General features: G+C 49.4%; 1 protein-coding gene across 1 annotated transcript in view; it reads left to right on the plus strand.

Annotated features, from left to right (window-relative positions):
* The window catches only part of smarcal1 (SWI/SNF related, matrix associated, actin dependent regulator of chromatin, subfamily a-like 1), a 41,469-nt gene that overhangs the window by 17,139 nt on the left and 3,015 nt on the right, over window positions 1-21,315 (plus strand). Inside the window, exons 7-15 of the mRNA XM_055631651.1 lie at window positions 3,760-3,943; window positions 5,224-5,374; window positions 6,175-6,336; window positions 7,613-7,678; window positions 12,324-12,464; window positions 14,898-15,113; window positions 15,220-15,290; window positions 18,172-18,274; window positions 20,438-20,620. Coding sequence (XP_055487626.1) covers window positions 3,760-3,943; window positions 5,224-5,374; window positions 6,175-6,336; window positions 7,613-7,678; window positions 12,324-12,464; window positions 14,898-15,113; window positions 15,220-15,290; window positions 18,172-18,274; window positions 20,438-20,620 — 1,277 coding nt within the window. The remainder of the gene's footprint in view (window positions 1-3,759; window positions 3,944-5,223; window positions 5,375-6,174; window positions 6,337-7,612; window positions 7,679-12,323; window positions 12,465-14,897; window positions 15,114-15,219; window positions 15,291-18,171; window positions 18,275-20,437; window positions 20,621-21,315) is intronic.

The following is a 21,315-nucleotide window of genomic DNA, read 5'->3' on the forward strand; positions in this document are numbered from 1 at the left end:
TTTTACCTTCTTCCCATCTCTGTTTTTTGTTCAATCATATGCCAATTAAATCCCCCCTCGCCTGTATCCACCTATCACTTGCCCAGCTTTGTCCTGCTCCATCTCTTCCAGCTTTCTCTCACTTACCACAATCACACTGAAGAATGGTCCTGACCCAAAACATCGTCCATGCACGTTCTCCACAGATGCTGCCTGACCCTCTGAGTTACTCCAGCACTCTGTGTCTTTATCCAGCAATTGCAGTTACTTTTGTCCACATTCGAATCTGGTCATGTCAGGTGAAGTGGCGGGGATTTACACCTGTGCCAGGTGACGGGGATTTATCCAGCCACATGCAGCCTCTAATGTCTCTTCCTTTGTAAAGTTGATGTGCTTCTGGGTCTCTATTTTGCCTTCTCTGAGCTTCACTGTCACTGGAACTGTAAATCAATAAATACTCAATGAGACAGACAATGCCCCTGGGAGGCAGAAATAATGAATGTTTCAGATCAGAGATCTCCCTATAGGATAATACTGAGGGATCACTGAATCATGAAAGAGGTATAACTGAGGAGACTTCATCTGGTGCAGGACAGGACAGATATGAGGGAATGTACCATGACTGGTAGACCACCATACCACAGTGAGTGGCAATAGACATTGGGTGCAGTAGGCCATTTGGCCCTTCGAGCCAGCACCGCCATTCACTGTGATCATGGCTGATCATCCACAATCAGTACCCCGTTCCTGCCTTCTTCCCATATCCCCTAACTCTGCTACCTTTAAGAGCTCTTTCTAACCCTCTTGAAAGCATCCAGAATTGGCCTTCACTGCCTTCTAAGGCAGAGAAATCCACAGATTCACAACTCTCTGGGTGAAAGGGTTTTTCCTCATTTCTGTTCTAAATGGCCAACCCGTTATTCTTAAACTGTGGCTCCTGGTTCTGGACTCCCCCACCATTGGGAACAGGTTTCCTGCCTCTAGCGTGTCCAAACCCTTAATAAACTTATATGTTTCAATAAGATCCCCTCTGAACAAGGTGAACAAGGATGCCCAGATCTCGGTGTACCTCCCCTTTTCCCAACTTGACACCATTTAGATAATAATCTGCCTTCCTGTTTTTGCCATAGTGGATAACCTCACATTTATCCACATTAAATTGCATCTGCCATGCATCTCACCCAACCTGTCCAAGTCACCCTGCATTCTCATAGCATCCTCCTCACAGTTCACACTGCCACCCAGCTTTGTGTCATCTGCAAATTTGCTAATGTTACTTTTAATTCCTTCATCTAAATCATTAATGTACATTGTAAATAGCTGCGGTCCCAGCACCGAGCCTTGCGGTACCCCACTAGTCACTGCCTGCCATTCTGAAAGGGACCCGTTAATCCCTACTCTTTGTTCCCTGTCTGCCAACCACTTCTCTATCCATGTCAGCACTCTACCCCCAATACCATGTGCTCTAATTTTGCCCACTAATCTCTTATGTGGGACCTTACCAAATGCTTTCTGAAAGTCCAGGTACACTACATCCACTGGCTCTCTCTTGTCCATTTTCCTAGTTACATCCTCAAAAAATTCCAGAAGATTAGCCAAGCATGATTTCCCCTTCGTAAATCCATGCTGACTCGGACCGATCCTGTTACTGCTATCCAAATGTGCCGCTAGTTCATCTTCTATAATTGACTCCAGCATCTTCCCCACCACCGATGTCAGGCTAACTGGTCTATAATTCCCTGTTTCTCTCTCCCGCCTTTCTTAACAAGTGGGATAACATTAGCTACCCTCCAATCCACAGGAACTGATCCTAAATCTATAGAACATTGGAAATTGATCACCAATGCGTCCACGATTTCTAGAGCCACTTCCTCAAGTACCCTGGGATACAGACCATCAGGCCCTGGGGATTTATCAGCCTTCAGTCCCATCAGTCTATCCAACACCAGTTCCTGCCTAATGTGGATTTCCTTCAGTTCCTCCGTCACCCCAGATCCTCTGGCCACTACTATATCAGGAAGATTGTTTGTGTCCTCCTTAGTGAAGACAGATCCAAAGTACCTGTTCAACTCATCTGCCATTTCCTTGTTCCCCAGAATAAATTCACCTTTTTCAGTCTTCAAGGGTCCAACTTTGGTCGTAACTAATGTTTTCACCTTCACATACCTAAAGAAGCTTTTACTATCCTCCTTTATATTCTTGTCTAGCTTACCCTCGTACCTCATCTATTCTCCCCGTATTGTCTGTTGTTCTGTAAACATTACCCAATCCTCTTGCTTCCCGCTCATCTTTGCTACGTTGTACTTCTTCTCTTTTATTTTTATACTGTCCCTGACGTCCCTTGTCAGCCACGGTCACCCCTTACTCCCCTTGGAATCTTTCTTCCTCTTTGGAATGAACTGATCCTGCACCTTCTGTATTATTCCCAGAAACACCTGCCATTGTTGTTCCACTGTCATCCCTGCTCGAGTCTCTTTCCAGTCAACTTTGGCCAGCTCCTCCCTCATGGCTCCATAGTCCCCTTTGTTCAACTGCAACACTGACACCTCCGATTTTTCCTTCCCTCTCTCAAATTATAGATTAAAACTTATCATATTATCCCACGAGGACACGATTTTGACATTGAATGGCGGTGCTGGCTCAAAGGGCCGAATGGCGTACTCCTGCACCTGTTGTCTATTGTCTATAAATATAATGTCGTCGTGGGATCGTAGAGCTGTGCAGCCCAGGAGCAGCCCACAATATCTGTACTAAATATGATGCCGTTAAACTAATGTCAGTCTATACATTATCCATGTCCCTCCATCCCTTGCATATCCATGTCCTAAAAGCCTCTTAAAGACCCGGAGCGTGGCCTTGCATCACCCGGCGCGGCTTTAATGGCTGCAGGACACTTACCATCGCCTGCCGGGGGCTTTGACTCTGACATCGGGAGGAGATTGGGGAGTGCAGGGGAGAGATAAGACTTTGTCTTCCATCACAGTGAGGAGGAGATTCGCTGTGATGGATGTTTGTGTAAATTGTGTTGTGTCTTGGTTCTTCTACTTGTGTGTATGACTGCAGACAACAAATAAATTGTATTGTATTGTAAATGCCACTATTGTATCTATCTCCACCACCATTTCTGACAACGTGTTCCAGGCACCCACCACTCTCTGTCAAAATAAACAACTTGCTGCTCACAGCTTCAAACTTTCATGCCAGCCTTAAAGCTGTACCCTCTAATCTTTGACGTTTACACTCTGGGAGAAACGTTCTGACCATCCACCCTGTCTATGCTTCTCACAACTTCACATGCTTCTTTCAACCTCTGGCGGCACTCCAGAGTTTGTCTGACCTCCTTATAGGCAACACCTTGTAATCCCGGCAGCATTCTGGTCATTCACCTCCACATCCTTTCCAAAATCTTCACATCCTCCCTGTAACGGGTTCCAGAATTGCACACAATGCTCCAAATATGAGCGAACCAAAGTCTTATCAAGTTGCAACATGACTCTGCCTCTTGTCCTTGGTGACCCGACCGATGAGAACGAGGTCCCCACAGATGAGGATGTGATCCAGACCGATGAGAGCGAGGTGACTCTTGTACTGAGTGTCCCGACTGATTCAGGGAACCAATGATCCCTTGAGTGGATTGAGGGGATTTTGTGCATACAAATGCTGTAGTTTCTCCTTCATTAACTACAGTAGCTACATTTGCCATGGACGTTTGGCATGGTGGTTTGAGATATCCTCACGTTTTGTAAGTTGTTGCTGAAAGTTGTGTTTGTTATTTCCCAGTTGAGGAACTGTTGAAGATCCCTGGTGTGCAGGTGGAGCCTCTGCCCCGTGGTGTACTGGAGGTATTCTTGCCCCAGTTCCAGAAGACTTGCCCACACCCTGTGGCAATTCCAGATGCTGATCTGTCTGATGTTGATTCTAAATTGGTGCAGAGCCTGATGCCCTTCCAGAGGGACGGAGTCAAGTAGGTCATTAGTTAATGTGAATACAACTAACGTGGAGGGGGGGAGGGGTTAACATAAATCTTCACTGGGGGCGGTTAACATCACTAGACCCTGGAGATAGCAGGAAGACAAGACAAGGTGAGGCAAGATGACTCTCGTGGAAATAACAGGACAGGTCACAATACAGTTGTGGGAAGAGAAGCTATTGCTGGTGACCCATTGAGTGACTCATGGCCGTACAATATGGCTGTAATCTGGAATACGTGGCCTGGTAGAAGCAGATAGTTTAATCGGCAACATACCAAGAGCTAGTAAATAGGGTTAGTTCAGGGAAGGTTCCATGACTGACTGTTTGTCAGCTTGTCATTGCCAGCCATCAACCCGATGCTTGACTGCCCTGGGTCTGTGGGCAATGTTGGGGTGATGTTGGGGCAATGTTGGGGTGATGTTAGGGTGATGTTAGGGTGATGTAAGGGTGATGTTGGGGTGATGTTAGGGTGATGTTGGGGTGATGTTGGGGCAATGTTGGGGATGTTGGGGTGATGTTGGGGCGATGTTGGGGTGATGTTGGGGTGATGTTGGGGTGATGTTGGGGTGATGTAAGGGTGATGTAAGGGTGATGTTGGGGTGATGTTAGGGTGATGTTGGGGTGATGTTGGGGCAATGTTGGGGTGATGTTGGGGCAATGTTGGGGTGATGTTGGGGCGATGTTGGGGTGATGTTGGGGCAATGTTGGGGGTGATGTTGGGGTGATGTTGGGGTGATGTTGGGGTGATGTTGGGGTGATGTTGGGGTTGGGGCGATGTTGGGGTGATGTTAGGGTGATGTTGGGGTGATGTTGGGGTGATGTTGGGGTGATGTTGGGGTGATGTTGGGGCGATGTTGGGGCGATGTTGGGGCGATGTTGGGGCGATGTTGGGGCGATGTTGGGGCGATGTTGGGGCGATGTTGGGGCGATGTTGGGGCGATGTTGGGGCGATGTAAGGGTGATGTTGGGGCGATGTTGGGGCGATGTTGGGGCGATGTTGGGGCGATGTTGGGGTGATGTTGGGGTGATGTTGGGGCGATGTTGGGGCGATGTTGGGGCAACGTTGGGGCGATGTTGGGGCGATGTTGGGGTGATGTTGGGGTGATGTTGGGGTGATGTTGGGGTGATGTTGGGGTGATGTTGGGGCGATGTTGGGGCGATGTTGGGGTGATGTTGGGGCAATGTTGGGGTGATGTTGGGGCAATGTTGGGGTGATGTTAGGCCTGATGTACACGCTCGCCTTTTCATAGACTGGTCTTTGTGTCTCGACAGTTTTGCTATTTCACGTGAAGGCCGGCTGCTGCTTGCTGATGACATGGGGCTTGGGAAAACTCTGCAGGCCATCTGTATTGCTGCTGTGTACCGTAAGGAGTGGCCAGTGCTTGTGGTGGCTCCATCCTCTGTCCGATTCACCTGGGCACAGGTACAACCATTCAGTGGACAGGACATTTCAACACGCTCAGTCCAACATTGTAATCAAGCGAGCTCAGAGCTCTCAGTGTGACATCTCCGAGCGTTAGAGCTGCTGCCTTACAGTCCCAGAGACCCGGCTCCAATCCTACACATGCTGTCTGTACCGAGTTTGCACGCTTTGCTTTCCTCCCGTACTCCAAAGACGTGATGATCAATTTACTTCTGTAAACCTAGTGTGTAGGGTGTAAAACTGGGATAACATAGAACTAGTGTGTAGGTGATTGTTGGTTGCCGTGGACTTGCTGGGCCGAAGGGCTTGTTTCCACACTATCTCTAAACAAAACTAAATGAAGGGATAGAAACACCTTGGTGTATAAATTGGGGCTGAAGTCTCAGTGTGTGTCCAGGAGCCCGTTAATAATGTGATTTGCAGGAGATGCCAGGGCAGTTGCTCTGCCAGGGGTGGGGTTAGAGGCAGCTACGATGATGCCAGGGGTGGGGGTGGAGGCAGGGACGATGGTGCCAGGGGTCGGGGACGGAGGTACGGTGGTGGTGTTTGTTTAAGAGTCTTTAGATTGGCACATGGATCCGCAGGAAATGGAGGGATATGGACCACATGCAGGCAGAAGAGATTAATGACACAGGCATTGTGGGCGGACGGGCCTGTTCTAAGCACCCCAAGATCAGGCTGCCCGTAGTATGTGAGTGATGGCTGGAGCCTGTATTTTGGGTAGAACCTCCTGCCGCACATTGGTGGGTGTAAATGGGTGGAGTGCAGTTTGTGGACTAGATGTTGTTGTCGTTCGACAGGCTTTCAGCCGCTGGCTGCCCTCAGTGGACGCTGACACCATCAACGTGGTGAAGACTGGGAAAGACCAACTCTCCTCCCCCACTGTCAACATCATCAGTCACGACCTGCTGGCCCGGCTCAGCAAGCAGCTGACACAGAGGCAGTTTCAGCTCATCATTGTGGTACGTGTGTTTACTTGCTCTTCCCCACCCCAGGTATGCCCACAGCAGCCCCTACACCCACATCTGCTGCCCACAGCAGCCCCCACGCCTACACCTGCTGCCCCTGTGCCCCCACACCTACACCTGCTGCCCCCTGTGCCCCCACACCTACACCTGCTGCCCCTGTGCCCCCACACCTACACCTGCTGCCCACTGTGCCCCCACACCTACACCTGCTGCCCCCTGTGTAACACACACCTGCTGCCCCCACACCTACACCTGCTGCCCCTGTGCCCCCACACCTACACCTGCTGCCCCTGTGCCCCCACACCTACACCTGCTGCCCCCACACCTACACCTGCTGCCCCCTGTGCCCCCACACCTACACCTGCTGCCCCTGTGCCCCCACACCTACACCTGCTGCCCCCTGTGCCCCCACACCTACACCTGCTGCCCCTGTGCCCCCACACCTACACCTGCTGCCCCCTGTGCCCCCCACACCTACACCTGCTGCCCCCTGTGTACACACACACCTGCTGCCCCCACACCTACACCTGCTGCCCCCTGTGCCCCCCACACCTACACCTGCTGCCCCCACACCTACACCTGCTGCCCCCACACCTACACCTGCTGCCCCCACACCTACACCTGCTGCCCCCTGTGCCCCCACACCTACACCTGCTGCCCCCTGTGTAACACACACCTGCTGCCCCTGTGCCCCCACACCTACACCTGCTGCCCCTGTGCAACACACACACCTGCTGCCCCCTGTGCCAGGCACACACCTTACCCCATATCACAATTAACTACATTGGCTGCTGCAGGATAATATCTGGATGCAGGAATGCCCTTGATGGAGATGAGTACTAATCTTCACAGTGATGTGTACTAACCCAGCAGAGGAGGCAACTGAGCACATGCATTCATTTATATTGGGCTTCTAGTCATGGTTCCACTGCACGGAAACAGGCCCTTCAGCCTAACCAGTCCGTGCTGACCAAGGCATCCATCGGGGCTAGTCTCATTGACCCATAGCCCTTGGGATCTTTCCTACCTATATATACGTTGCTGCTTATTTATTATTATTTATCCTATTTTGAACACGTGTAGTTTGATTTTCATTTTGCACACGGACCATGTGGAGACAATATTCCTAATATTGTGTTCAGACTTGCTGATTAGGCGAGTTAGTTCTGGATTTAGCTCTGGCACAGACAGATACCATTTGTTCAACATTCTGCCACGCACAGTATCCGCTGTTTGAATTTGACATTTGCGTTTCTTTCTCGTGTCTTAGGATGAATCTCATTTTCTGAAGAACATGAAAAGTGCTCGATGCAAAGCTGCTCTTCCTCTGCTCCAGGTATCTTCCCATCTCCCCCTCCCTTGGGAACAGATTCCCTTCTACAAAAGTGATGCGGTTGGTAGAGCCGTTCCCTCACAGCACCAGAGACCCAGGTTCGATCCTGACCTCAGCTGCTGTCTGTGTGGAGTTTGCACGTTCTCCCCGTGACTGCGTGGGATTCCTCTGGGTGTTCCGGTTTCCTCCCACATCCCAAAGATGTGCTGGTTTGTAGATCAGTTGGCCTTGTGTGCAGAGAGTGGATGAGAACAGCTGGTGTGAATGGGTGATCGCTGGTCAACGTGGACAGTTGGTGAAAGGGCCGGTTTCCATGCTGTATCACTAAACTCAACTCTAGTCCTTGGAGAGATCTGTAAAGTCAAATGTCCAAAGTCTAATCTAAAGATTGAAACGCACTCGAGCCCAACCTCTACATAACAACCAAGATGTTTTATCTGCTCTAGTCCCGTTTATCTGCACTCAGCTCAAATCCTTTACATTTACTAGCCCTATAACTGGCCAAATTCAGCATTTCCCCAATCACTGCTACCAGTTTTTACAGATGCATTGTAGAAAGCATTCTAGCAAGAGTCAAGAGTGTTTTATTGTGATATGTCCCAGATAGGACAATGATCTTACTTGCTGCAGCACAGGTTTCATCACAACTTGGTTTGTCAGCTGCTCTGCTGAAGACTGCAAGAAATTGCAGAGAGTTCTGGATGCAGCCCAGTCCATCACACAGACCAGTGTCCGCCCTCACCGTCGACTAACTCTACACTTCACGCTTCATCGGGGATGCAGCCGACATTATCAAGCGGCTCTTACACGCCGGCCATTCCCTCCTTTCCCCTCTGAAGGATATAAAATAGCTGGAAGCATGTACCACCAGATTCAGGAACAACCTCTTCACAGTCCACTGAGATCATAGTTTTAAATGGACCTCCCAAGCTAAGGATGGATTCTCCATCCCAATCTACCTCATTGCGGCCATTGAGTGAGTTTTTGTCTGCATTTTCTCTGTAGCTAACACTATGTTCATGTTTCTCGTTGCACTACCTGTTGTACTTGTGTGGGGCTTGATGGTAAACATGCATGGTATAATGTCCATCTAAAATCTTTCCTCTCACCCCACTGTCTAGTTTTAGACTCCCAACCTTGAGTAAAGGATGTAACTATACACTTTCTCTATGGCCCTCTATTTTATATTGTGGGCGGAGCACCAAGGCAAATTCCTTGTATGTGAATACTTGGCCGATAAACGTATTCATTCATTCTCTACAAGGTGATCCCTCAAACCCCTGGCTCCAGGGAAAGATGCCAACCTATCAGCCTCTCTTTATACCTCAAGCCCGCCAATCCCAGTTTCATCCTGCTCAATCTCATCTCCACCCAATCCAGTTTATGTTATCTCTGCCCTGCACCCGTGCAACCAGAAATGTGTGCAATGCTGCCCAACGACCCTATAGCGGACAAGATAGATAACTTGACGAACAAGACGCAGTACGGCCATGGGCAGATTCATGGGTCATGTTCGGCCCCATTTCCATAACCGGTTTCCGTCTCCGCACCGAAGATCCCGTAGCGGAGCAAGGATACTAGTGCGGAGACGGAAGCCGGTTACGGAAACATCCTCGTAAAAATAAAAGTTATTTGGTAAAAATCTTCTCATTTTCAGAATTTTAATTTATTAACACAAACTGTTCCCCCGCATCGTTGATTACACTGCGGGTCGGGTCGGGTCGGATCGGGTTACTGAAATGGATGAAAAAAAAGGCCCATGTTCTGTTCCGTTGCGTACAACACGTCATCACATTGCATTAGCAGGAGTGATCTATCTTATCTATAGGATCTTTGATGCTGCCTGCGGTCTCACCAAGGTCCTTAGCTTTGCCTTTTCCTCATGCTGCCTTGCCCTTCTTCAGGTCACCCCTCGATCACCGCCACACCCCCCCCTTTCTCCCCTCCCTTTGTCTCTCTTGTGGTTCATTGTGATCGGAACAGCTTTCTTAAAAAGCAAATTAAAAATAAACGCAGTCCCTGTTGCATTGTGGTTGTTGTCGAGGGCTGTGAGCAGCTGCTTCTGAGTGAGCCTTGGATTTAATGAGTCAAACAGTGAGAAGCTGAAACCAGCTTGACAACTCCTCCCCCCCTCCAAAGGCTTTAAGCAGTCTATTCTTTAGTCTTTAGCCAGAGGGTGGTGAATCTGTGGGATTCTTTGCCACAGACGGCTGTGGAGGTCACAAGTCAGTGGATATTTTTAAGGCAGAGATAGATAGATTGTTGATTAGTGCAGGTGTCAGGGGTTATGGGGAGAAGGCAGGAGAATGGGGTTAGGAGGGAGAGATAGATCAGCCATGATTGAATGGCAGAGTAGACTTGATGGGCCGAATGGCCTAATTCTGCTTATGATCTTTTCCCCCAACCATGGCATCGGATTTAATAAAACCGAGGTGAACTCACCGACTTGATCCATTTCACCACCGACACTCAAATACACCTGGACCATATCCGACATCTCCCTACCGTTCCTTGATCTCACCATCTCCATCGCAGGTAACAGACTACTAACTGACATCTATTACAAATCCACTGACTCCCACAGCTATCGTGACTACACTTCTTCCCACCCTGCTTCCTGTAAGAACTCCATCCCCTACTCCCAATTCCTCCGTCTATGCCGCATCAGCACCCATGATGAGGTGTTCTAGACCAGGGCATCGGAGACGTCCTCATTCTTCAGGAAATGTGGGTTCCCTTCTTCGATTATAGATGAGGCCGTCATCAAGATCTCCTCTATATCCCCACTCGTAGCAAGGACAGAATCCCCCTTGTCCTCCCCTTCCTCCCCATCAGCCATCACATACAAAATAGAATCCTCCGACATTTTCGCCACCTCCAGCGAGATCCCACCACTGGCCACATCTTCCCATCTCCTCCCCTTTTGGCTTTCCGCAGAGACCGCTTCTTCCGTAACTCCCTGGTCAATTCGTCCCTTCCCACCCAGACCACCCCCTCCCCAGGTACTTTCCCTTGCAACCGCAGGAAATGCCACACCTGTCGCTTTACCTCCCCCCTCGACTCCATCCAAGGACCCAAACAGTCTTTCCAGGTGAGGCAGAGATTCACCTGCACCTCCTCCAACCTCATCACTGTATCTGCTGTTGTAGGTGTCACCTTCTCTACGTCGGTGAGACCAAGCTTATGCTCGGCACATTGCCAGAGTGAGGCCCAGTGTAAATTGGAGGAGCAGCACCTCATAGTTCTCTTGGGTAGTTTACACCCCAGCGCTATGAACATTGACTTCTCCAATTTCAGGTAGTCCTTGCTTTGTCCCTCCTTCCCAGCTCCCTCCCCCCCCCCCCCCCCCCCCCCCCCGACATCAGCCTGAAGAAGAAACATGGCCTGTTCCTTTTCTCCATCGATGCTGCCTCACCCGCTGAGTTTCTCCAGCACCTTTTGTCTACTGAGATTTTTCAATGTTATGTTTTGCTTCACTTTATAATATTGAGGTTGAATTTGCTGCACATTGTTGATGTTTCAGCATCCTGGTCCATTCCTGATGTTCCTCACAGCTGTACCTATACGGTACACAACCTATGTGTAGCTAAATGGTGAAGATTATTTAGTGCTTGTGTTATCCAGGCTACTAACGGAAGCAAGGCTTTGCTCTCTACATCTGACACCTTGCTACTAAGATGCACACTGACTGGCAAGCACCATTTTGCTCTCAATGAGAACATGGGGACAATTTAAAACATGGGATTAAAGTGTAAATAGGAATTTGATGGTGGGCCGAAGGGCCTGGTTCATCTTTACGTGACTAGGGTCACATTCCCCTCCAGTTGCCCCAGATTTATCTGCACCTGGGGCAATGCATGGCAGCCATCTAATTACCAAACCACCCATCTGTGGGACGTCACATTGAGAACGTGCAAACTCCTCACAGTCATTGATTCTGGGTTGCTGGAGCTGTGAGGCAGCTGCAGGGGTAGCTCCAGCACTGAAATCATGAAGAATAGATCAGGTAGATGCAGAGTCTCTTGCCCAGAGTCGGTGAATCAAGGACCAGAGGACACAGGTTCAAGGTGAAGGGGAAAATATTTAATAGGAATCACAGAGGGTGGTGGGTGTATGGAATGAGCTGCCAGAGGAGGTAGTTGAGGCTGGGACTATCCCAACATGTAACAAACAGTTGGGTACATGGGTAGGAGGGATATGGACCAAACGCAAGCAGGTGGGACTAGTGTAGCTGGGACATGTTGGCTGGTGTGGGCAAGTTGGGCCGAATGGCCTGTTTCCACACTGTATCTCTCTATGACTAGTGTAGCTGGGAGATGTTGGCTGGTGTGGGCAAGTTGGGCCGAAGGGCCTGTTTCCGTGCTGTATCTCTCTATGACTAGTGTAGCTGGGACATGTTGGCTGGTGTGGGCAAGTTGGGCCAAATGGCCTGTTTCCGTGCTGTATCTCTCTATGACTAGTGTAGCTGGGACATGTTGGCTGGTGTGGGCAAGTTGGGCCGAAGGGCCTGTTTCCGTGCTGTATCTCTCTATGACTGGTGCTCCTGGTTCTCTAGTGTCTCTTCATTGGCTTGGTCTGGGGAGGTGACACAACACAGGACTAAAGCTGCTCCGAGACTCCCACTAACTATTTTATTTCTCATTGGCAGGCTGCAAAGAGACTGGTGCTTCTGTCGGGGACACCCGCCATGTCGAGACCGGCTGAGCTGTACAGCCAGATCACTGCTGTCCAGCCCACCCTTTTCCCCAGCTTCCACCACTTTGGAATGCGCTACTGTGATGCCAAGCAGGTGAGGGGCAGCTCAGCTCAGCTCAACACAAGATGTAGAAGGAAGATATTTAGCTCCAGGTGGCTACTTTGCCATTCATAAAATGCACAAGTTCCCTGCACTAACCTCATATTCTATGATTCAAATCTACCAGCCTCTGTCCTGAGCCCTTTCACTGCTGAAGGTAGACAAACGTGCTGGAGAAACTCAGCGGGTGCAGCAGCATCTATGGAGCGATGGAAATAGGCAACGTTTCGGGCCAAAACCCTTCTTCAGACTGATGTGGGGTGAGGGGGGTTGTGGAAAAGAAAGGAGATAGGAAGAGGAGGAACCTGAGGACTGAGGGAGAGCTGAGAAGGGGAGGAGAGGAGGAGACAGCAAGGACTACCGGAAATTGGAGAATTCAATGTTTATGCCGCTAGGGTGCAGACTGCCCAAGCGGAATATGAGGTGCTGCTCCTCCAATTTCCGGTGGTGCTCACTCTGGCCATGAAGGAGGCCCAGGACAGAAAGGTCGGATTCGGAATGGGAGGGGGAGTTGAAGAGCTGAGCCACAGGGAGATCACGTTTGTTAACGCGGACCGAGCGGAGGTGTTGGGTGAAACGATCGCCAAGCCTTCGCTTGGTTTCACTGCTGATTTTGAGAGTTCTAGATGTCACAGGCAACATTATCTCTGCTTTCACCCTGCCAGGCACTAAAATAATTCTGTGTGTTTCAGAGATGACCTGTTATTCCTCTAAAGCTGAGGGAGTTTAGGTCCAGTAAGCTCACTGTCTCTGTAGACCACAAACCTGCCACCTCAGCTATGGGTCTGGCCAGTTGTCGTGACACTTTCATAAGGTCATAAGGGATAGGAGCAGAATTAGGTAATTCGGCCCATCTAGTCTACTCCACCATTCAATCATGGCTGATCTATCGAAGATTGACACAAAATGCTGGAGTAACCCACCGGGGCAGGAGGCATCTGAAGGATGAGTCTGAAGAAGGGTCTCGACCCGAAACGTCACCCATTCCTTCTCTCCAGAGATGCTGCCAGTTACTCTAGCATTGTGTGTCTATCTTCGGTTTAAACCAGCATCTGCCGTTAGTCATAGAGTGATACAGTGTGGAAACAGGCCCTTCGGCCCAACTCACCCACACCGACCAACAATGTCCCAACTACACTAGTCCCACCTGCCTGCGCTTGGTCCATAACCCTCCAAACCCGTCCTATCCAAGTACCTGTCGAACTGTTTCTTAAACAAAGGGTTAGTCCCAGCCTCAACTACCTCCTCCGGCAGCTCGTTCCATACACCCACCACCCTTTGTGTGAAAAAGTTACCCCTCAGATTCCTATCTTTTCCCTGGCAAAGATTACTCGTTAAAAAGTGTTGGATCAATTAGTGTGACAAAAAGTGATCATTCCCCAAGACACGATGACTTCCATCCCATGTCTGTGATCTGCTGAAGTGTCTCCCCCTTGCCCCATCCATGTCTGTGTTGCTGCAGTGTCTCCCCCTTGCCCCATCCATGTCTGTGATCTGCTGCAGTGTCTCCCCCTTGCCCCATCCATGTCTGTGTTGCTGCAGTGTCTCCCCCTTGCCCCATCCATGTCTGGGGTCTGTGATCTGCAGTGTCTCTCCCTTGCCCCATCCATGTCTGTGATCTGCAGTGTCTCTCCCTTGCCCCACCCATGTCTGTGATCAGTGTTGCTGACGTTTTCCCAACCCTCCCTCCTGCTCCTCTATTTGGCAACATTACAGCGTTCTTCCTTCGATCTGCCGCTATCTTTGACTTCTCTTGATGGCGTCTGCTGTACCAGTGTTCCTGCTGTACATTATTTGGCATCAAAGTGGCATTTATTACTTGTAAATGATGTATAAACTGTTTAAATCCTAGTCATTGCTAGTTTGCCGTCATGTTTTATGGTTCCATACTCTGCCAGAGGCAGCTCATGCTCCTGTCATCAGATTCAAGTCTCTAGAATCAGATTGAGCTAAATCATATTCAAATTTAATTTAAAATTGATTTTATTATGATCACTGTCCCTCAAGCACCTTCACAAGGAGATCGTCAATGAATCTTTCATTTGTCACAATGGAAATATCATTTGCTGCCAGTTGTCTCCTTCACTGGAATCTAGAACTCATCCTCCAAACCATTACTGCTCCTTTAGTTTGCCTGGTCTACGTGCAGATTCAAATCTTGTTACATGCTTGCTGCTCCACTGATCTATTCGATGCCCTGTTCAGATACCCATGTATACCTCTTACTGTTTCCTTCCCCATGCTATTTCTTTACTCTGCCCAAACCAATTCTACCCTCAATTCTACCCACCCACACCGTCTCACCCCATCCACCTACAGTCCCCACCACCCACCCTTGTCTACCCCCCACCTACAGCCCCTACAGTCCCCACCACCCACCTACAGTCCCCACCACCCACCTGCTAACTCTGCTCCCTTGCTCACCAGTTACGTTGGGGCTGGGATTATTCCGGATCGTCCAACCTCCAGGAGCTGCGGCTCCTGCTGCTGGAATCATTGATGGTGCGGCGCCTGAAGTCGGATGTTCTGTCGCAGTTGCCGGCCAAGCGACGCAAGGTGGTCCTTGTGGAACCTGAGGGTGTGAGTGCCAAGGCCAAGGTGGCTCTGCAGGCAGCAGCACAGGCCATGACCGGCCACAAAACGGTGGGTGCTTCCTGCTTCACTGAGGGAATGATCTTGTCAATGGACAGAGAAAACTATTCATAGTTTTATAGTTTATTTCAAAATTCTCCTCTTCCTTATGTAACAGAAACGTGAGCAAAAGGAGGCACTGATGGTTTTTTACAATCGCACAGGAGAAGCAAAGATTCGATCCATTATGTGAGCAAATTCCTACCTTGTATATGAACGGCGTTGGCCTTGCTGCCCTGTATATAACACGGGGACCTGGCAGATGTGACATCCTACCCTTGTCCTCAATGTGGAAGGTGCAGAAAAATCTTCACATGTTGCAGTGGCACTTGTGGTGAACTCAGAGCCTGACGGGTGCAACCGAATCATTAAAGTGCCAAAGAAACGGCTGCTTTAGCCTGGAATGTGCTGGCTCAGTGAGGCAGCTTCATTGGCATGGAGGAGTTCGGACAAACTCATCTTAGGGCATGTTGTAGGAGGTGACAATGATGGTTGGCCAGTCGATGTGGTTCAACAAAAGGACACAGAGTGATGGAGTAACTCAGCGGGTCAGGCAGCATCTGTGGAGAAAATGGATAGGTGACGTTTCACAGAGTGCTGGAGTAACTCAGCAGGTCAGGCAGCATCTGTGGAGAACATGGATAGGTGACGTTTCACAGAGTGCTGGAGGAACTCAGCGGGTCAGGGCAGTATCTGTGGAGAACATGGATAGGTGACGTTTCACAGAGTGCTGGAGTAACTCAGCGGGTCAGGCAGCATCTGTGGAGAACATGGATAGGTGACGTTTCACAGAGTGCTGGAGTAACTCAGCGGGTCAGGCAGCATCAATGAAGCGAAGGAAATAGGCAACGTTTCGGGATGAAACCCTGAAGGAAATAGGCAACGTTTCGGGCCGAAACCCGCTGAGTTTCTCCAGCACTTTTGTCTACCTTCGATTTTCCAGCATCTGCAGTTCCTTCTTAAACAGTCTCTCAATGGAATCGTGAAGCTGGCTGGCGGGTGAAGATAGACACAGAGTGCTGGAGTAACTCAGCGGGTCAGGCAGCATCTGTGGAGAACCTGGATAGGTGACGTTTCAGAGTGCTGGAGTAACTCAGCGGGTCAGGCAGCATCTGTGGAGAACATGGATAGGTGATGTTTCTCAGAGTGCTGGAGTAACTCAGCGGGTCAGGCAGCATCTGTGGAGAACATGGATAGGTGACATTTCACAGAGTGCTGGAGTAACTCAGCGGGTCAGGCAGCATCTGTGGAGAACATGGATAGGTGACATTTCACAGAGTGCTGGAGTAACTCAGCGGGTCAGGCAGCATCTGTGGAGAACCTGGATAGGTGACGTTTCAGAGTGCTGGAGTAACTCAGCGGGTCAGGCAGCATCTGTGGAGAACCTGGATAGGTGACGTTTCAGAGTGCTGGAGTAACTCAGCGGGTCAGGCAGCATCTGTGGAGAACCTGGATAGGTGACGTTTCAGAGTGCTGGAGTAACTCAGCGGGTCAGGCAGCATCTCTGACATGGATGTGACATTGCAGGTCGAGACCCATCTTCAGACAGATTGTTGGGGGGGGGGGGAGGAGAAAGCTGGAAAAAGGGGAGTGGCAGGTCAGTGGGGCAGGTAATAGGTGGACATAGGCAAAGGGGTTGTTCGATAGGCAGACAGTTAGAACAAAGGCCAGATTGTGATTAAAATCTGTCTCACACCTTCTGCTCTTATTTCTGGCCTTTGTTCCAACTGTCTGCTATCAATCATCCCCTTCACTGTGAAGCCAGAGGTAGGAGAGGAGCTGGAGGGGAGAAGTAGGTGGGGTGCAGAGGAGGGGAGGGAAGGACGTTTAGTTAGAGGCTACCTTAATTTGCAAAGTGGAATATGAGATGCTGTTCCTCCAGTTTGTTTGTGTGTGGCCTTACTCTGGCAATGGAGGAGGCCCAGGACAGAAAGGTCAGTGTGGGAATGGGAATGTGAGTTACAATCACTAGCAACTGGGAGACCAGTTGGCCTGTCATATTCTGCTGATCTGAAATCTGATGAAGAGGGATCTAATGTCCTGGCACGTGAGCTATTAAGGTAATAAGTAGTTGGGAAAGTCGACAACGTTACTGTTCATTGCAAGGGACGTTGAATAATAAAGTAGGGAAGTTACTGTAATTATAAAGGCATCAATGAGATTACATCTAGAGGAGTGTGTAAAGTAATGGTCTCACTCATGAGTTCATTGGTTATAGGAGCAGAAGTAGGCCATTCGGCCCATCAAGTCTACTCCATTCAATGGTTACATGGTTACAATCATGGCTGATCTAGCCTTCCCACTCAACCCTATCTATTGAAGATTATTTAATATTATAAACAGTTTAGAGAACATTTACGACTAGAATTGGCAAGTTATCATGTGAATAGAGATTGGACAGACAAAGCCTGAATCCACTGGAGTTTGCAAGAGGAAGGAACATTTATATTCTTAAGGCAGAGATTGACAGATTCTTGATTACGGGTGTCGGGTTATGGGTCAAAGGCAGGACATTGGGGTTGAGAGGGGAAGATAGATCAGCCATGATTCAATGGTGGAGTAGACGTGATGAAGAAGTTGGAATGGAATTGATTGAAACGTATGATCCTGAAGGCCCTGACAAGTTGGGTGTGGAGAGGATGTTTCCTTGTAGGATGATCTACGTCAGAGGTCATCCACGCCTGAGGTCCTGGGTCTTTGGAATTCTTATCACGAGCTGGAGTAGTCCCTTGAAGTTTCAACCATTTTATTAGACAATCGATTGTAACCATGTCTGCCTTTCCATCGTATTGCTTGTCAAGTATTCATCTGACTCAACCATCGAGAACAATTTAGTTTTAAATGGGTGAGCCTGAGTTTCACATGAACTCGAGTGTAACAAATACACACAAACTGAAGCCAGTCAGCTGATTCCTTGCACGGCTCATTTGTATTGATTTCCTAACTAACGTCACATTTGGCCTAAAAACTCCCCCCCCCCCCCCCCCCGATAACCTCGCCTGCCCAGCTGAGAGTCCAGCTCTGTCCACTCTGAGCAAACCCGAATAATTGGATGAATCTTTTTTTCCAGAGAATACGTGTGGGATTTGTTGGAGAGTGGTCGGGAGAAGTTCCTGGTGTTCGCCCATCATCGGGTAGTTCTGGATGCGTTGTGTACATCTCTGGAAGACAAGGTAATGGCAGCAATATGTGATGGAGAAAGGAGGGGAAAATGTTCAGAGGTTTGGAATAAGAAACAATTGCTGGTGGCAGCAGGTTTACTAACTAGAGACCACATCTGTGGTCATCTGCAGAAATAAAAGTGTGGTGGCTCAGTCCAAGCAGTCTGTTGTGCTGGGAATGCAGTGTGTTGTGCTGGGAATGCAGTGTGGGTTGTGCTGGGAATGCAGTGGTTGTGCTGGGAATGCTGGGAATGCAGTGTGAGTTGTGCTGGGAATGTAGTGTGTTGTGCTGGGAATGCAGTGTGTGCTGGGAATGTAGTGTGTTGTGCTGGGAATGTAGTGTGTTGTGTTGGGAATGTAGTGTGTTGTGTTGGGAATGCAGTGTGTTGTGTTGGGAATGCAGTGACAATGTGCTGTGAGAGGGGACGGCTGGTTATTTTCCAAAGTGAACTGGATGGATGCCTGCTGGAATTAGCAATGTATTTGAGGGAGAGGGGAGGGGGAGAGAGGAGGGTGGGGGGGAGGAGGTGGGGGGTGGGGGAGAAGGGGAGAGGAGGAGGGGGAGAGGAAGGGGAGAGGGGAGGTGGGGTAGAGAGGGGAGAGAGGAGAGAGGGGGGGAGAGAGAGGATACCGATGTTAGACTACTGGGGGGGGGGGAGAGGGGGAAAGGAGGAGGGGGAGAGAGGGGGGAGAGGAGGGGGAGAGGAGAGGGGAGGGAGAGAGGGAGGGGGTGTAGAGGGGGAGAGGAGGAGGGTGGGGGAGAAGGGGAGAGGAGGGGGGAGAGAGGGGGGGGAGAGGAAGGGGAGAGGGGAGGTGGGGTAGAGGGGGGAGGGGTAGAGGGGGGGGGGAGAGGGGGGGGGGGGGGGAGTGGAAGAGGAGGGTGGGTCAAGCACAATGTGGCTAATTGGATAGATCTCTTCCAGAACAATCTGGTTTGTTGCATTCGCCCTCAAAGCAAGGCCGACCTCCCCCTGATGGAAGCTGTGCCCAGCGTTGTTCCCCACCAACCTCTCTCTGGCTCCGTCCACATCATAACTCACTGTCTTCCAGATTGTCGTATGGAGGGCGGGGCACCCTGCCCATCAGGGGAGTGGGCACAACCCCATCACACTCTGGGTTACACACTATACAGTTATTTCTGCATTTAAAACAATGTAATAGCTTTAATTAAATGAAAGGCTTGCTGTCTACAACCCTTTAAGAAAAATAATAGATGTAGATTGTGAGCAGCTGGGCTCAGCACCATTCCCTGCAGCTCCCACTAGTCACAGACTCCAATACAACATTCACCTATTTATATCAATGGCTTCTGTTCACAAACCAGTTCTCTGTCCACACCTATAGACAATAGGTGCAGGAGTAGGTCATTCGGCCCTTCCAGCCAGCCATACATTACAGTACATTACATGTAATGCCACGCAGGGTATCTAATCATTAATTTAGTGGTACTTTATCGAAGATGTGAATATCCAGCTACAACTTGTGAACGAGTTAGTCGTTCGTCTCTTCTGGTCAGAGCCGATTCCATCAGTCCGTCGTGATTCTGCCCATTCTATTATTTACTAAGTGTCTTTTACCAATTCATGAATGGATTCTTGCATTTACCTTACCACTAATGTCACCTAATCTCTCTGTTTATAAGATAGGTTTGACAACATTAAGAACTGAATTAGTTATGTCGGAATAATCAGGCTTGCTGGGGTGGGAGATTGCAACCTTCACGTGGTCCACCCTGTTTTGACGAATGCAATCAAACAGAAGATCAAACAGAACAAGTTGTCTTTCAAGGAACTGCAGATGCTGCAAAATCGATGGTACTCAATGCTGGAGAAACTCAGCAGGTGCAGCAGCATCTATGGAGCGAAGGAAATAGGCAGATTTACAACCTCCTCTCTGAGTCTATTTCCTTCGCTCCAGCACTTTTGTCTACGTTCAAGTTGTCTTACAACTTTAGCCTGTGTACGCCAGACACAAGAAGAAGTAATCAGGTTTGCTGCCACTTCCTCCCTCAGGGCCGGGCCGGGCCTGACCTCGAGCTGACATCTGACCTGGGGCTTTGTCCCACCGTGGCTCCATCTGTTGTCACTCATGGTTCAGTCGGTGATTGTATTGCCAATGTACTTTGTACAGAGCTGTGTCAATCCAGGCTTTAATCATATTGTGCGTTATCCACAGGACATTGCATTTATCCGCATTGATGGCTCCACTTCTTCAGCTGAGCGCCAGTCTCTGTGTGACCACTTCCAGTCTTGTCCCACACGCTGTGTTGCCGTGCTCTCCATCACTGCCGCCAACATGGGCCTCACTCTCTCGTCCGCTGACCTGGTTGTCATCGCTGAGCTTTTCTGGAACCCTGGTGGTGTAAGTGTCACTGTAAATCTTCATCAGTTTCCACCAGACTCATTGTTATTCAGTTGTTACATAGAAACATAGACAATAGGTGCAAGAGTAGGCCATTCGGCCCTTCGAGCCTGCACTGCCATTCAATATGATCATGGCTGATCATCCAACTCAGTATCCTGTACCTGCCTTCTCTCCATACACCCTGCCACAAGGGCCACATCTAACTCCCTCTTAAATATAGCCAATGTACTGGCCTCGACTACCTTCTGTGGCAGAGAGTTCCAGAGATATGTTGCATTTGTTATTCTATTGGAGACTTTCAACGTATCTTTCATCAGACTTGACTGGACTTTATCTTACACTGAATGTTAATCACGTTATCCTGTATCTGTAGACGGATTGGTTGAAATCATGTATAGAGTGATTTCACGAAAGGTCACTGGGTCATAGGTCTTCACGCACGGAGCCGCAAAATCCAACTGGGGTACAAACGTCACTTCCTGTACATGTTATTAATGCTACAAACGCGTACTTTCAAACCTGTTAAAAACCGCGAAAACGGTTAGTTTTTGCGTTGTAAATAACTGTGCCAGTCGGGGTGACTATGAGACACAGCTATCCTACTTTAGGGTTCCAAAGATTAAGATAAACAAAGGTAATGAGAAGAGAGATTATGGCGTTTGCTCACTGCATTTCATCAAAACTAAGGC

Source organism: Leucoraja erinacea, unplaced genomic scaffold (assembly GCF_028641065.1).
Source record: "Leucoraja erinacea ecotype New England unplaced genomic scaffold, Leri_hhj_1 Leri_84S, whole genome shotgun sequence".
NCBI classification, from domain to species: Eukaryota; Metazoa; Chordata; class Chondrichthyes; order Rajiformes; family Rajidae; genus Leucoraja; species Leucoraja erinaceus.